This window comes from Ipomoea nil, unplaced genomic scaffold (assembly GCF_001879475.1).
Source record: "Ipomoea nil cultivar Tokyo-kokei standard unplaced genomic scaffold, Asagao_1.1 scaffold1770, whole genome shotgun sequence".
Taxonomy (NCBI): Eukaryota; Viridiplantae; Streptophyta; class Magnoliopsida; order Solanales; family Convolvulaceae; genus Ipomoea; species Ipomoea nil.
In genome coordinates this window covers 671,306-689,145 of record NW_017618198.1, presented here as the reverse complement: position 1 = coordinate 689,145, position 17,840 = coordinate 671,306, and the positions used below count along the sequence as shown (strand labels likewise).

Sequence of the window (17,840 nt, the reverse complement as noted above, 5' to 3'; positions counted from 1 at the left end):
TGTAAAATAGAATTAAGACTAATAATTTGTAGTTAGAGTGATTTTTTTGTATGTTTCAAAAATAAATATCATATTTAAGATTTGTAAATAGAATAATTGGTATTAGGAGAATTGAAATATGTTAATCAATTGATTTGCAATTAGCAATTGTTATACCATGGACCAGGGTTCATCTGGTAATGTAAATTTGGGTTCAAAACACACAATTTGCATACTGAATGTTCACAATTTACCTTTTACAAAATTGTGAGCATTCAGTATGTAAATTGTGAACATTCAGTATGTAAATTGTGTATTTTGAACCCGGGTCCATATTAGAGCATCCACTATAGTGTCTTTTTCCAAATTTTTTCAGAATGAATTCTTTCAAGCCAAGGAGCATAGTTGATGTGGGAATGATAATGAAAAAAGAATTCTCCTTCAAATGAGAGAATAATGTCAGATTTATTAAAAAAAAAAAAAAAGGCAGTGAGACGCGTGAGGGAAACGAAATGGTCCACTCGGGCGCGCCTAACCCATTACCTTTTCATTTTTTTTTTTTAAAAAAATCAATTTTTGTTTTTGTTTTTTTCTTTTTTTCCCTCCCCTCCCACATCCTCTTTCCTAATCACTCTTTCATTCTCCCCACTAAATATCTCCACTGATAAGGATGCTCTAAGAGCATCCGCATCAGTTGGGAAGAATGTGGGGATAATGTAAGAGGGATTAGGAAAGAGAATGGAGGGGGGAGGAGGGGGAGGGGGGGAGGAAAAAAAAAAAAGAAGAGAAAATTGATTTAAAAAAAAAAATTAAAAAACTGATGCTATCAGACGCGCCCGGCTTTTGCCCAACTGTGCATGAAACGCGCACAGCCTTACTTTTTTTTAAAAAAAAATTCTGACATTAAACACATTTTGCAGGCTCACTCTTTTCAAATAACCCATTCCCACATTAAGTATTATTTTTGACTTGAGTGATTTATTTCTGAAATAACTCCACTTGAACCACTAGTGAGTCGAGAGCTTCCTGGACTATCAGTCACATTACAAATAGATAATATAATAACTTGTATTAAAACTACTCAATATTCAGTATAAGATAAAATAAGTAGATAACATATTCCTCATAAATACATACAACCGTCTAAATAGCTTACATAGTGTGTATACATACCTATACCCCATAATGAATTTTGCAATCAAGTATGTGGTATAAAGCAATTGGAGCAATTTACATCTTTAGTTACTTTTTATAAGAGCATTACAATTTACAAACTATGATTGGAGTGAACTTCAAGTCTTCAACTACAAAAGTTTCAACTAAAATTAAAAAAAAAAATCAAGAATGATTGAAATGATTTAAGAACTACTATAATCTAACGAACTATGATTACTCCCAAAATAATGGTGTTGTTTACGAGTAATTCATTTCCCAGAAAAATAGTGCTCCGTGTTACTGTACTAGCATATACCTGTAGTATATACTATGATTCTCAATTATTTTGATCCTCAATTATTTTTCAACTATTAATGTAGTCTTTAGTTTTCAATTTCAATCAATTCGATCCTCAAATTGTTTAAAGTTTCGTCAATCAAACCCTTTCAGAGTTTCAGGGGTCAAAATGGTAATTTTCACATTTTTTAAATTTCATCAATTTAGTCCCTGAAATAGTTTAATTTTAAACAATTTGATGATCAAATTAGTTGAAATTTAAAACTATGGACTACATTAATAGTTAGTAAACAATTGAGGGATCGAAATATTGATTTCCCCTTTAAAAAATTATATACGGTGAAATATTTCAATTCTAAGCATTTTAGAACATGCACCCATTAGGTATGCAAAAATGCTACACACAGTGTTCGGAAATGCACCAGTGCACCACACACTCAAAAAAATGCACCACACCGCACCACATCTAATTTTACATTTTTAAACACTTTGTGGTGCATTTTTACGTACCTAATGGTGAGTGACGCACGAGTGCACAGGAAGCATTATCCGCACATGAATCTGACCCTATATATATATATATATGACAGGAAAATAGTAATTAAATTACGCTTGAATTTTTATTTTTAGTATAAGGGGAAGAAAGAGAAACCAAGCTATCACATGTGCCATGTAAAGTCACTCCAATAACACTAGTAATTAAAAAAAAAAAAAAAAAAAAAAAAAAGATGGATTCTATTTCATGGAGAATACAAAAAATGTGGAGCCCACGAAGGAGGTTTTCAAAGTGGCATAGTCATCTAATTTATATAGCATTTTGCTTCACGATGAATAAGTCAGATGATACAGTTTCAGACTCTATTCAATAAACCTCTAATAGCATTTGATGATTTGATCATGATCGAATCCACCATAAATCGGATACAAATATATAATATATGAATAGAAAAAAAAACCTCAAATAGTATTTGATGATTTGATTATGACCGAATCTACCATAAATCGAGTACAAATGTACAACACATGAGTAGGAAAAATACTGGCTATTATTATCTAGGGCGCTACGCCCGAGACAGCCTACGTACAATGGACAAGACTCCAAGGATGGGCTACAAAGAAATAAGCTATCAATAGGAATCGAACCTAGACAAGAGGGTTGAGAGTACAAGACCAAGACCACGCTTGTAGTGTTCAGACATGTCCCTGATAGGAAGCCAGACACCCCATTTTATAGTGAACCAGCCTCACTCCAACTGCCCACGTGTACGTTCCACGATCACAAGTCATCCCAAAGCACCACGTGCCCCACGTCTCAAAGCACGTCGTTCCACCCCTCAACCCCCCCCCCCCCCCCGTCCCTCACGCCACACCAGCCGGAATGGGGGCGCAAGGAGGGTGCGGAGAGGCGCACCAAGCGCTCTTGTGGCGCCGAGATCGGCCGGGGGCACCGCTCCATCCGGCGGGTCGCGAGGCCGCCTACGACGCTGGACAATCACCACCCCTGCTCTGTTGTCGCACCCCGCGGAGTGGCGCGCAACCGCCACACCCAGCCGTTGGGCACGCCGTTGCTGGCCAGGACCAACGCCCTGGTCTGCGACCCATTCTGGTCACTGGCGGCGACGCCTCTCCCTTACCCGATCCGACCCACCTTGCCTTTCCAGCCCTCTTCAACCATCATTCTCCGACCCAATAACGTAAGTCCAATAAACCCTGAGCCCATACCCAATATTCCCAATAGTTATGCTGTGTAACCGAATGTACCATGCGCATGGTGCATACGATGCAAAACGACGTCGTTTTGACTAAAAACGCGCGTCCCATTTTTTTTAAAAAAAAATTAAAGTTCGATTCTCGGCAATAGCATTATTGTGGATATATAGTTATGAATTTCTGGATATATAGTTATAAATTTGTGGATATATAGTTATGAATTTATGGATATTTAGTTCATTCATTGTGGATATTTAGTTCATTCATTGTAGATATTTACTTTATTCATTCACTGTGGATATATAGTTATGAATTTATGGATATATAGTTATGAATTTCTGGATATTTAGTTCATTCATTGTGGATATTTAGTTCAATTATTGTGGATATTTAGTTCATTCATTGTGGATTTTTACTTCATTCTTTCATTCATTGTGGATTTTTACTTCATTCATTCACTGTGGATATATAGTTATGAATTTGTGGATATATAGTTATGAATTTCTGGATATATAAAAATGCTATTGCCGGGAATCGAACCTGATTTCTTCTTTAAGTGGGACGCGCGTTTTTTTTAACCAAAACGGCGCCGTTTTGCAACCGTATGCACCTTGCAAGGTGCATTCGGTTGCACAGCATAATTTGCGCAATATTCCCATAAGCATTTATTTATAAATAAATAATAATAAAAAAACTTTTAGATGCTAAATAAAATTACTAAAACTTAGATTCATAAACAAACTAAACACAAATATATCAAAAATTAAACAAGCTAAACTCAGCCAAATTCTTACATTTGTTCAAACTCGCCTCATTCGTAACCCTACTCTGGCTACTCGAAACCATACATACAATTTGGTTATTGTCTTTCATGGTGGCTATGTTGCAAAAAGTTAGATAAATGAAAAATTGAAGGTATGAGGAAGCTTATTAATGGGCTTGATTTCCTAGACAATTCTCCATGTTCAAAGGTGCAAATTCGTAGCTTTTTGTATGAATATCCAATTTGATCCAAATGCATATAAACACAAAGTTAAAATCCAGTGTTTTACATTTTGGATATATCTAAATTAACTATTAAAAATCAAACTTTCATCAATTATTAAATAGTTCATATTCTTTCTTTTTTTTCTTTTTTTTTTTAAAAACTACTATAACTTTTGAGCCCAAGTCCTTGCAGTTAAATAACACCAACCTATGACTTTATGTTTAATTCTCAACCTGAATCACATAGATTATAACCTGTCATGATAAATCCAACTCCAGATTTTGATGAATTTGTTGGTAAGGTGAGAAGAAAAAACTTAGCCAAATAAGACGAATGACTGAAAAAATAATTGACAGAGACCATCACAGCTTCAGCTATGTAATGCCATTCTCAGATACTAGTACAACATCAACAGCAAGGAAATCGTATTTATTTTCCTTCCGGAAATTAATCCGCACGTCCACAAAACATGCAAAGAATGTTCGAGGAGCTGCCAAGAGAAGCAGACTAATATGCTACAACGCGGACACATGCCAAAACTCAAGCTGCTGCTGACTTCTTGTCTTCGTGATCATCGAGGTTTAGAGCTCGGAGTAACTTCGGCCATGACTCGGGTATTCCCCCGGGAAGTTCAAACTCCAACAGTTTGCCACGATGCCTGTAAAAGTCCTCAACTGGTAGGCTCTGCACGAAAAATGTACAGTTCTATGTTCATCAAAATTGTTTCCCATGTCACTAACATCTTGAAGTTCAGCACGACTTCGACTAGTCATAATGCAGGAAGAAAAATCATGGACATTGCGAAAGAGGTTATTAGAGTAAGTAAAGGTAATACCATTTTGTTGTAGATTCGAAGGCGCTCCTTCACAACTTCTTCCGTGTCGTCAGCCCGAATTATCAGTTTTGATTCACACTGGGGAGGAGGAAGAAGCGGAGGCATGTACATCCCGGGGTTTCCATGTTGATCCTTGATATCAATGCATGCAACATTGTAGTTTCCTCCACACTCGCTGCACATCCTTCTCCCAAGGCATTTTGCGATTAATGCCTCTTCCCGAAGTTTCAGGTTGATAACCAAGTCGATATCTGTGACGCCCTCCAAGATTTCCTAGAATAAGAAAAGGAAATATCATAATTCTTTTTTAAAAACAATGAAGGCAGACCGAGATTATCTCATTGACGGGAGGAAAAAAAAAAAAAAAACGAAATCAATCACAACAATTTGGAAAAGCACATTACATATGAAGAAAAAGCAGGTATGCAGCAATGAACCACTTACATAGGCACTAGTGCTCAGCTTGGAGTTGGACATACAATATGACGACAGGTGTCAAGATCTTGGATCTGGTTCACTCTTTAAAGCTTATCACAAAAAAGAGCCTCCAGAAAAGGGCAATTGGGCAAAGGGTATATGAATATCCAAAATTCTTTGTATTAGAGAGTAAATCTATACTCCAGAACAGTGTCTTCAACTTGAAGCAAATAGATACAAGATTGTGTGAGCCTTTAGGATTTTAAAAGATTGGTGGATGCAGGAATTGTATCAGCAAAGACGGGCAAAATATGTTGGAAGTTTTTAAAGATTAGGGAAAACCAAAGAAAATCTGATGCCTTTGGAAGAAAACTTCATTAGAAAGCCATAGATGATATTGACAGCCGAGATGGCAACTTGGGTAAGCTAGGAACTAGATATCTTCAAGTTTGTTTCAAAGAATAGCAAAGGGTAAGAAGGCGGTCAAAAGAAATGAACAAAGACAAGTACAAATTAAGATTTAAGAAAACGAATAATATATAATGGATGCCAGTAACTGACAATGGAATTTCAGCGGGAATAAACATGGTATCAGTGCCAGTGTACTAATGTTGTTGTCTCCTAAAGGTTCACTATTTTGACGATCCATAGATCTTCATACAAATGCATATTGACAATTTGATTCATAGATAACTGCTATAACCAAGAACTGAAATAAGGCAAACGATATCAACATCATAGATGATACAAAAAACATAATAATTTAAAACATATTGAAAAGTTTGAAACCTCAATCTCAGCATGTAGGAATTAATGATTTCCAATTTGTTATTAAAAAAAAAAAAAAAAAAAAAAAAAAACCTATGTTCTCTATACTTTACTTTTCAGTTTTCATAGATGAAGAAATATTATCTTGGTAATCAAGCATTGTTGATGAAAGTATAAGCACAATCAGTTTGAAAAGAATTAGCCAAAAACAATGTTTTGTGTCTCATCAATCAAGATATTTATGTCTGGGTTCCATTAACTTATCATGTTTTTCTCACTCAATCACAACCTTGGGGGAGTTCCATAACTAAAAAGTGAATCTATCAAAATCAATTGATTTGCAATTAGCCAATTCAGATTCCCTAATCACACTAAAATAGTGCCATACAAAATTAAACAAGAGATATACTACATAAGTAGCTATATAAATTCTTCTAGACTAATGCTAGTTATTTCAGAGATGGCCAAATTTATTTCAGCATTTTAGCAATCGCTACAAAAGTACTGCTCACCGCCTGTCTTATAGTTCGGGGAAATCCATCAAGAATGAAACCTGATTCACCCTTAGATTCACCAGTCTCAAGTCGTTTGGACAATAGATCTATTATAATTTCATCTGAAATCAGCCTCCCTTGGTTAACAATCTCTGCAAGCTGCAAACATAAATAACAAAATAACTTCACATAAAACAATTTCATCAAGTAAGAAGAATAATCTACATCCACTGGAAAACTTCTATCCATGCCAATTTCTGTAAAAATAAATAAATAAAAATTGTTGAAAAACCTATCATATGAGCTCAAACATTAATGTAAAAGTTAGGGGAATAAGATTTTAAATGGTAACTTTTGATGCTCAGTTTGCACAAGGAAAAGCTTACTGAATTCATGATTGGTGACATGTCATTACTTTAAATCTATTTTTTAAAAGATAATTAAATTAATATCTTTATATGAAAATACTAATAGTAATAATAAGAACAACAACAATAATAAAATTAAGATGTTGAATCCAAAAGAATATGGCCAGTGATGAAAAAATTGAAGTACTATGAGGTCTAATAGTAACCTTAGCCTTGTCTTAAAATTCTTAATTTTGCTCCATTTTTTCTAATTAGGAAATAAATTTAACAAGGTCATAAAACTTTTACTAGTTGCATGTCATTTACTATTAATGCAATAAGCTTTTTCAATGCCTCAATTAGAAGAGGCAAGCATGGTATATTGGTATGTGAGAAACAGGTACACCAAAACATACTAGGGTAGACCGTAAACGTTGTTAAGAAAAAACTCACACTACTAGAAGTTCAATGCCTCAATAAAATTTTAAAAATCCAATCTTTGTATCATCTAAAACACCCCATCAATCCTGAACTTCAGGCAATACTTGATGCTCAAAATCTCCTAAACATCATACACTACTTCCTAGTTAGAACCCTAAATTTGGATTAAAATACTGTGCTTTGTATACCATGGTGCATGAAGATGATTGCTTCTTAACTTCAAATTATTAAGAAAATGCTTGTTTTGAATGTAAACACAGGGCAACTTTCACTTTCAACAAACTAAAATGGGGCATCATGGAACTTCCGACATTCATATATATATATATATATATATATATATATATATATATATATATAGCAACCCTCATGTAAAAAGTGAAACTGATCACAGCAACTCTCAACCCTCAACAGTTGATCTATCCATCAAAACATGTTCTCACTTGAAAATTTCCCAATAGGGGAGGGTTCAGGTGAGAACACCTCCCCAGCAAACTTTATAAGTTTGCAATAATTATAAAATAACAAATTGAACCTTATTTTTTTTCTAAAACCTGATGGATGGCTGAGATTAGTCCCCAATTTTTACAGAAAAGAACCATGTTCTCATTTGATCATGCGTGTATATATATAAGCTTCTCCGCATGTTTTAGGATGGCGTTCATGCATAGTTTAGTTCCAATATATATGCACACAATACATACACATACACAGAAGAACAGAAACAAAATTAGCGAAAAATGAAGGGGTTGACCTGAGAGGAGAGAGGGCCACGGGCGGAGAGCTCGTGACGGACGAGATCACCGGTGGCGATATGGGGGACGCCGAGAAGACTAGAGAGGCGAGCGGCATAGGTGCCCTTGCCGACGCCGGGGCAACCCAGAAACACCCACTGGACATTTCTACCCTTGGGCGGCTGGTCGGGGCGGACAACCGTTGACAATTTCAAATCGGCCTCAGAAGAAGAGGGGTTTAGACAAAATCCCCGCACGGAATTGACGATCCGCCACCTGCATCTCGTCGCTGCGCAGCGCAAAACCGCCATGGATTAACAAGGGATCAAAAAAGGTCAAAATTTGAAACTTTGGGGCGAGAAAAATGACGAGGTTGGAGACAAGAGAAGTGAATTGAAGCGGGACAGGGACAGGGACGGGGACGGGGAGAGGGACTTCAGCAGAAAGAAGAATGGTTGTGAAGAAGCACGTGGGATGAAGGAGAACGGAAGAGAAACAAGCTGGCGCGATATTCTGCCCACCACATTTTCACCTAAACCAACTGGAAACAGACTCAAATTCTACCAATTTAGGTTCCGGTTTACCTATACAGTATTTCTCTCCGTTCAATCATTATACTATCCGCAATATGATTCATATTGCATTGTAAATCCTCATTTAAAAATAAGTAAATACTCAAAATGGTCTCTCGATTATACCTAAATTTACAAATTGGTCCTTGACTATTGATTTCAACCAATTAAGTCATTTACTATTCTGACCCAATTAAGTCCCCCATCTATTTGACCGTTTGTTGGCCGTTATTTCTGAGGATATTTATGTAATTGCAAAGCTCCATGGTATAGATTACAGAAACACTTATAAACACATGTCCACGTGTAAACATCCGTACCACACTCCACCAAAATGCTGCTTCTAAATTCCAATCCCTTTGCAAATTCTTTCTTTTTTCTTGATTCGAGTTTCTAATTCTCGAATCCCTTCTTCTCAAATTTCTCCCATGAATTTACCGCCAAGGTGGGCTGCGTCGGGGAAGTGGTGAAGCACGAGCGCTTCGTCGACGACCGCTTCTTCCTAATCTGCAAAGGCCAAGAGCGGTACTTGGTGGCGGAGGTCACGTGGCTGGAGGACCGACCACGTGACGGGGAGGAGGATCTCTAATCGCTCGCCCCCGAAGTCGAAACGTATATGAAAGATGTGATCCAATTATCCAACAGGCTTAACAGCAAGCCGAAAAAGGAGGCGCAAGATCTGCAGCGGAACCTTTTTCCAACGCCGTTCTCGTTCTTTGTCGGAAGCACGTTGGAAGGCGTGCCCAGAGAATAGCAGGCGTTGCTAGAGCTAAAAGACACGACCATGCTGCTAAAAAGGGAGAAGGAACATTGCAATTACATAAATATCCTCATAGATAACGGTCAAATAGACGGAGGACTTAATTGGGTCAAAATTGAAAAGTTAAGGACTTAATTAGTTGAAATCAATAGTCGATGACCAATTTGTGAATTTAGCTATAGTCGAGGGACTATTTTGGGTATTTACTCTTTAAAAATCATGTGTCTCTAATTAACACATTTCGTATATGCAGTTAATACTTTTTATATTGTTAACTGCAGACACATGATATGTTAATTCTAGACACATAAAATGTTGGCTAAAATATTATGCGTCGCCAGTTAACATGTTATGTACATGCAATTAACAGTTTATGTGTCTGTAGTTATCACGTTATGTGTCTTCAATTTGTTTATATGTACAAAAACGGTTAACTGCATATACATAATGTGTCAACTACAGATATAGAATATTAAGATTATTTTTTTACCAAGGTTCACAATGTAAAGTAGACCATGTCACCCTGGTCCATGGTATAATTTGTCCTATCTGTCCAATATACTATCTGTTAAGGAAAAATAGAAGATTTAGTCCATTAATTATACTTTCTCTGTTATATTTGTTAACGAGACTCGAATAACGTTATTTTTAATTCAATTTTTTCATAATATTAAGTTTAGTATTAATTTACAAAATTTATATATTTAAAAATTACACTAAAAATACTATTAAACACAGAAATTTAAATTTAAAAATAAGTGAAAATACTAAAGAAAATAAACAAATAACAAAAAATTAATTTAATCAATCAATGCATAGTAAATAGGACAAGTAAAATGGAATAGCGAGAGTATCTTTATTATAGATTCTGCCTATGAATTACTGGTATTATCTTATCCGCTTTATGTTTTTAAGAGAAAATGATCAAATAATCCCTTCACCTTTACACAAAAGTGCAATTAGTTCCATGAACTTTTAAAAAATGCAATTATATACTTCAACTTATTAAAATTGATCAAATAGATCTAATTTACCTGTAACCAATAGGTTAAAATATACAAGCAGTTATTGACCAACATTGACCACCCCTAGCTACTGGTGACCACCGTGATTATGGTTGATCGTTGCCATTAAACTTTTTTAAAAAATTAACGATCAGCGGTTCTTTGAACGACCACAAGGTTACCATCTCCGATAGAGAAAGGTAACCAAATGGTTGCCTTCTCCGTGGAGAAGGCGACCACAGTGGTAGCCTGGAGAAGGCGAGTGATTGCTTCTCTAGGCGACCCTCTGTTAGCCGCCTTCTCCAAGCGACCCTAGCAGTCGCCTTCTCTGTGAGATCGTGACTACTAGGTCGCCTTCTCATCGGAGAAGGCGACCACTAGCGGGTCATCGTCTTGCAGAGAAGGTTACCCAGGTGGCCGCCTTCTCTGTGAGAGAAGGTGACTAGTGGGTCGCCGTCTCGCAGAGAAGGCTACTAGTCACCTTCTCAACGGAGAAGGCGACCCAGGTGGTTGCCTTCTCTTGAGACGACGACCACTATGAATTCTTACAGATGCTTCTTTGATTACGTCAGAGTTAGTTTTTGTAGTTGATCGGAATGTCATCGGAGTAGCCGAAATACTGTCGAAATTTTTTAGAGAAATTGACTGTTATAGGACAAATAGCTTTAGAATGGACAAAAATATGATGTTTTGAATTCGTAGACAAGAATGGAAAAACCGAATTTGGAAAATGCGATTTTGCTTTTTCATGGTCAAACAAACACGCAAGTGGGACTTGCGTATCATTTTTTTTTTTTTAATTTAGTCTCCGGCGACCAAACTGGCGACCAAACTGGTTGCTGACTTCTTCAACGAAGGAGAAGGCGACCAAACTGGTTGCTGGCTTCTCAAGCGAGGGAGAAGGCTACCAGTTTGGTTGCCTTCTCCTTCGTCGGAGAAGCCGCCGGAGACCAAATTTAAAAAATAAATAAATAAAAAATGATACGTAAGTGGGACTTGCGTATCTCGAGATACGCAAGTTCCACTTGTGTGTCTGTTGGACCGTGAAAAAGTAAAATCGCATTTTCCAAACTCGATTTTCTCATTCCTGTCCACGAATTCAAAACGTCATATTTTGGTCCACTCCAAAGCTATTTGTCCTATAACAGTCAATTTTCCAATTTTTGAAAGCCCTAGTGACCTGCTATAACATGTCATTAATCAAATATTGGGTTTCATTGAATCTAAATAACATGTTAATGAATTTAATTACACTTTATAAAAGTTCATAAACCTAATTACACTTTTGTGAAAAATTGAAAGACTTATTTGACCATTTTCCCTCCCGAAAGTGATGGTTCTAACCTACCACTTACCTACTCTGTTAACGTCAATTGTTCACTTAAATGTTCAAATTATTCAATGACATCATTAACAGAAACAAAATATGTTATTAGTGGGTTAAAACATCTACTTTATAATTAAACGGGTAAAAGTGGATACGGTAATAATTTATATACTAGAGACTACAATATGTGTACAATAAATAGAACAAAATCACCATTTGTTTAACGAATGACATTAAACATTTAAGACTATGTTTAAAAACACGGAAAATGGTTTCTGAAATTCATTTTCCAAGTTTCTAGTGTTTTGCAAATGGGGAAATAATGATCAATGAAAATTGATTTCCGATCAAAGTGAAAACAAGCTTATTTTTTCAAAAAATGACTTCCCCTTTTTTGAGAAAGTCATTTTTCAGAAAGTTCAAAGCAACTTTTTTTCTGTTCTCCATCTTTTTCATTGGTTTCTGTCGAGAACCAAAAATCTGAAATGAAACCAAACACGGGAAAGAAAAATATTTTCTGAAAAATGACTTATTTTTCGAAAAACATTTTTCAAAAGTCATTGTCCAAGTTTCTAAACACACCCTAAGGTACGAGAGTCATGTTCTACTCACTCGACATTAAAAAATCCCTACTATTGTAATGCCTTTTGGTTGACATGGCAGCAGCAACAATAGAGCAAGCACATTTCATACACAATCATAGGGAAGCAATAGAAGCTGAGGGAAATGATGTAACTCAACAAGTAGTAATACTTGGGAAGAAAAAGTCCATACAGAAAAAAAAAAAAAAAAAAAATGAAAAAAGGAAAAATAAAAAATGAAAGGCCAGCCATAATAGATTTTAATCACACATAACATGAATGCACATACATAATATAGGAATGGATGAAAGATGAGCTCAAAGCAATTATACGACGATTTTTAGCTGCATCTACTCTATCCTGCCATCGGCATCAGAGTCCCCCGCATGCCTGCAACCAAATCCAGCATATTTTGTTATATCAGACACGATAAACAGGCTTTTAGGATTACGCTAGCTGATTTTCAGATCATCCCGTGATATATTTGCATCCCAACATGTGCATATTTGGCCCCATGAGTTAAACGGGAAGATCTAGTTCAATACATTCTTAGACTCTTAGTAAAATGTACATATGTCATATTTAAATGTTAACGTTTCTAAAGCATTAGCATGCATCGACTGTGGTGACAAAGGGTAGAGGCAATAGGGGGGGGGGGGGGGGGGGGGGGGGGACACCAGCCAAGTTGGTCAGATTGTTGACTTGGTAACCACAAGGTTACAAGTTCGACTCCAAATGGGAGTGGCCTATTGGCCCACATTCGCGGGTAATGGCTGCGGGTTTCCTCGTCAACCAAAAAAAGGATAGAGGCAATATACTTTCTAAGTAAAATGCGTGTATATCATGTTTAAATTTGTAACATTTCTAAGGCATTGGCATGCATCAGATGTGGTGATAAAGGATGAAGGCGATATACTTCTCTAATCCTTTTTCCTCCAAGATACTATATGATGGATGATCTATTGTGAATTTTCTGCGGAATGTAATTTAAAAGAATCCATCTGAGGGTTTGAAACGAACCGCCAAGAAGTGGTAAGGTTCCGAGCTTTTCTATCCAGTTGAAGGTTTTCTAAGGCAGCTGAAGCACGGACAACGTCTTCTGCATCCTCATCGCTGTCATATCTCCAGTTGTATTCATCTTTCCTGTATCCCGACATTGACGATCCTGCTCTTCTATCTACAAACTCAATTATATAAGCCAAAACAATCACTGAACCTAGAACTACGGACCAACATTAAAGAGTTATGCTACATACCAGATGCTTGAGAGGCAGGAACTTGCCTGCAAGTATTTAAAATAATCCTGAGTCACACATCTGAAAACAAAATTGGAATTCAGAGAGAAGTAACAGAATTCTGTAAATAAACCTTCCCAACGGAGGTAGGCCCCCTGCTGCAACTGATGAAGGCCTCCTAACGTTCCGTGCTTCTAACGATTCACCATCCGCTGTGGTTAATCTCCTTCCACCACCCCTTGCTTGAGATAAATTCTGCAACAGTAAAACCATTAGAAGCTCAATGTGTAATCCAGTTCCAATTAAGAAAACGTATGGAGCATCACACACTGCTCATCCACTCAACCACAGCGGTAATTCTAGACACTGCAACATAACTGTAAGATACAGCTAAGATATTTTCTTTTTTTGACGAGAGCTAAGATATTTTCTAGATTATCACTTTAACTCGGTGAGGTTGACTTTGTAGATTTCCTTCTGAGGGTATCATGGACAGGAATATTTCAATTTTCAAGACAAAGCACAGAAAGCTAGAGCTCTAATATATTTGCCATTATGGCGCACACCTGACATCCTTGTAGCATATAACTACACAAACGGAAAAGTGCAAAAAGTAAGAGCCATCGAGAAAGTCAGCTCTCAAACAACATGTCCTAGAGTTCGGATCAAACATGGTTGAAAGCACCCTATTGCTATACCCCATAGCATGCTTATTTATCTATTTCTTTATTCTCAGTACCAACTTCTACCGATAACCTATGTTGCACGGAAACAGAAAACAAGAAACAAGAAACGGGAAAGCAGCCATTTTAAAAAAGGTAAGCAACAAAACGTGAGGGGGAAAGTGTAAAATAAAAAATAGTGTATATCTGCAAATTTTTTTCTTATCGTAAACAAGGTTGTAAAAGGCACTAGGCGGCCAATGGGCGGTGGATGGGCACCAAGGCTTAATAATTTTTTTTCATTACATTTGATAAAAACTAAAAAGTAAAGCATTAACAAAGAAAAACCCAAAACGAGTTTCCTAAACCGAAAATGTGTTTCCGAATTTTTTTTTATTAATTAGGAAATGGCCTGAAACTTCTCCAAAAAATTTTGGCTAATTAGAAAATGACACGGAAACGTTTTTGAACAAGTTTTAGGGAGTTTCAAAAACAAAATGTTTTGGAAATGGAGAAACACTACCCTCCCAAAGTTTCCGTGCATCATAGCCTATAACTAATTTCATAGTCTACTATTTTTTTTTATTAATCTTAAAACAAATCAAATAGAGAAAACACTTGAAACTATGTTAAAAAAGTGCAACAAATGCAGAGAAATTATATCCTTGGCCAAGAAATTAAAACCAAGCAATATGCATAGCATAATGCTAAAGTAAAACATGCAAACAAGGAACTAAATGAGCATTTATGATCTTTTAGCAGATATTATCTCATACCTCATACTTCAAGAATCCTTCAAGGACGTCCAAAAGCAGTGGACCACTGTCACCATTCCTATTAATATCATACCCATTCTTGCTACTAAATTCTTTTAACTCAGATTTCCAGAAATCCTTTTGCTGCAGTGAAGCATACCAAAAAATAGAATAAAAGAGAATATTAGAAATGGATCAAAGTGGCTGGATAAATTTGATAAAAAATAATTAATACCAGAAGGGAACAGTACATGATTACCAAATTGCACTCTGGCAAATAAACTTTAGATGTATGGTTTAGCTGAGCCCAGTCCAAATATTCACATATCAGTGCAGTTAGTAGCCTTCCTGCATTTGTTACATGGGAAAAAATAAGCAAGAGAATGAGAAGGTGATTAGCAAAAGCAGGTTACACTGTTTTCTCCTTCCAACTATTCAATCTGAACATCAGAGCTGGGAAAAGCAACTATTAAAATAAATGAATAAATAAATAAAGAGGCAAAACCTATTGTGCCATAAAATGTCATATTCAATGCAGTCGTTAGCTCTCTTGACAGACCCAGAACTATGGCATCTACGTACAAATGAGAACTTTAAAATCAAAGAATGCTTATTCCTCCATCAAAACCAATTTTGTCCCTGCTTTATAGAGAGAATTTTTCTCTAACTTGAGGACACCTAGAAAAGGTAGATAAGAGTTTACATCTAATGACATTCTAGGAGGGGAGACCATCAAGTGCAAGGATATATTAGGCCATTAAGTATTACATGAAAATATATACCCTTTAAAATCCCAAAATCTATAGGGCACTATCATAATTAAACTTCCAGTTACCCTAAAGTGATAACCTGATAGGGTCAGTATGTGGAGGAAGTACCTAAAATCCAAATGAAAAACCCTACAGTTGGCCTTATCAAATCGCATTTTGCAATTAATACACAATACCAATTTTAAAATGGAAAGTAACATAAATATTCTCATTATGCAAACTTCATCAGGAAGACAACTGTTGCAAAAGGGACTAGAAGTGCACAAATCTAAAATGATCATACAACATATGCACAAGGCAAGAATCAAATTTCTGAAATCAGACGAGTAGATTCATCGCTCTCTAGTCTCTACATTCTAATCTCCACATAAATGTAATTTAAGTTTTGTGTATCATCAAGAGAAGATAGGCTACCAAAAGTACAATGAACTATATTTTTCAAGATAGTACTCTGCCAGTTCAACTGATGACAGCTTTCAGAAATATAGGGTCAAGTTAGCAAAGCAATTCAAGTTAAGAGTTCGTATTTAACCATTCCTGTCTTTAAAAGATATGACGGCTAATGAAGATAATTCACGAGAAGATGAATACAATATTGTAAATTTAAGTAAACCTGAAGGTGAATGGTGGAGTTGTTTAGCACGATCATTGCAGCTACCCAATAGAGCAGGAGGCAAGCCTTCATCCTTTTCAATCACCCTATCCTCCCCCTCAATCGCCTCAAATACACTGGCTCTAAGTTCAGCCTGAAAAGGATGCCCATAAAAAATCATTGTTGAACCAGGTTCACAGCCCACGTGGATGGGAAGATAGTCCAGACTCAGAGATATACAGAAACGAATAATAGATCATTAATTTTAGCTGAGAGGACTAAGAACTTTTACATCAGCATAGTAACAATAAATTCCAATGACCATGCCACTCATTAGCATCTATTCTAAACACTGTTCCCCTCTAAATCTAATTTTTGTCCTTAAGAATGCTTATTGTCATATTGAGCTAGCACATTCTAAGTGAAAGAAAATCAAAACGTACATAATTAATAACATAACACTACTGCATCATCTATTTGGTTAGAATGTTATGTTAAGAACCTTAACGACACTTCAAAAGTATCCAACATGAGAAACCTAAATAGGGTGCTTTTTATGCTCCAAATTGCACCATAGTTTCAGCTTCCAGCAAAATAAATTAAAACCTCCAACCACCCTCCACAACAAAAATGGGGCAAAACAAAAGAACCCTAATTCCATTAAAAATCGAAACTCTCATCTCTCTCCCCCTAAGAATCAACTAGCAGTACATCTCCAGGGCAAATTCCAAAGTAATACACGCATTTAAAAGCACGAACACAAATTCACAAATGACCCGATCGGATCCGCCAAACATTTGCATCATAATTAAGCAAACTCAAATATACAGCACCTACGTTGGCAACACGAGAAATGTAGACAGAGAAATACCCGGATCTTAGCGAGGACGCCCTTCTTTTCTAGGGTTCGAGTGACGAGGGTTTTGAGGTCCATCATTTCTCTGGTGTAATCGTCCATTTTTGTTGCTCTTCTCCTCCTCCTCCTCCTCCTTCTTCTTGTCCGCTGAGGTTAGCTTCGAGCGAAACGTTGCTGCTTTGGGCCCGAGAAAGAGAGACAGAAACAGGAACAGCGCAAATTTATTTCTTCGGATAATCGGATTTATTACCTTACTTGATACGTAGTAAATGCATTAAAGTAGGCCAACAAAACTCAAATATTTTTTTAATTTTAGAAAATTCTGTATCAAAATTCCTTCCTACATTAAAATATCAAACATCTTTATTTTGGTAATTCCATTTCAAATTTTTTTTTTTTTGAAATACTTATTACAGGCGTTTGGTTGGAGAGATTTTAAATTCCCTTTCCACTTAATTCCCACCTAATTCCAAAGGCCACTAAATTCCGTACTTTGGTTGGAGCATGGAATTGCAATTCCCCCATTTTCATGAAATTAAAATCTCATGCCCCTCTGGTATT

General features: G+C 36.4%; 2 protein-coding genes and 1 long non-coding RNA gene across 3 annotated transcripts; 1 reads left to right on the top strand and 2 right to left on the bottom strand.

Moving 5' to 3' along the window:
* Positions 1–4,441: 4,441 nt before the first annotated feature.
* LOC109192554 (probable adenylate kinase 6, chloroplastic) lies at positions 4,442–8,720 on the bottom strand. Its single transcript, XM_019343242.1, has 4 exons — positions 8,186–8,720; positions 6,662–6,802; positions 4,965–5,237; positions 4,442–4,813 (listed from the first exon to the last, which is right to left on the bottom strand). The coding sequence occupies exons 1-4, from the start codon at positions 8,474–8,476 to the stop codon at positions 4,670–4,672; spliced, it is 849 nt and encodes a 282-aa protein (XP_019198787.1). The 5' UTR covers positions 8,477–8,720; the 3' UTR covers positions 4,442–4,669.
* A 3,811-nt stretch (positions 8,721–12,531) lies between these two features.
* LOC109192525 (protein TONNEAU 1a-like) lies at positions 12,532–17,524 on the bottom strand. Its single transcript, XM_019343205.1, has 8 exons — positions 17,295–17,524; positions 16,445–16,577; positions 15,321–15,409; positions 15,083–15,205; positions 13,778–13,899; positions 13,666–13,691; positions 13,430–13,586; positions 12,532–12,799 (listed from the first exon to the last, which is right to left on the bottom strand). Exons 1-8 carry the CDS (start codon positions 17,379–17,381, stop codon positions 12,760–12,762), a joined length of 777 nt encoding a protein of 258 aa, XP_019198750.1. The 5' UTR covers positions 17,382–17,524; the 3' UTR covers positions 12,532–12,759.
* Positions 14,074–14,624, top strand: LOC109192527. The gene is made up of 2 exons (XR_002056116.1): positions 14,074–14,318; positions 14,543–14,624. It is a non-coding gene; the product is annotated as an uncharacterized LOC109192527 (long non-coding RNA).
* Positions 17,525–17,840: the final 316 nt, after the last annotated feature.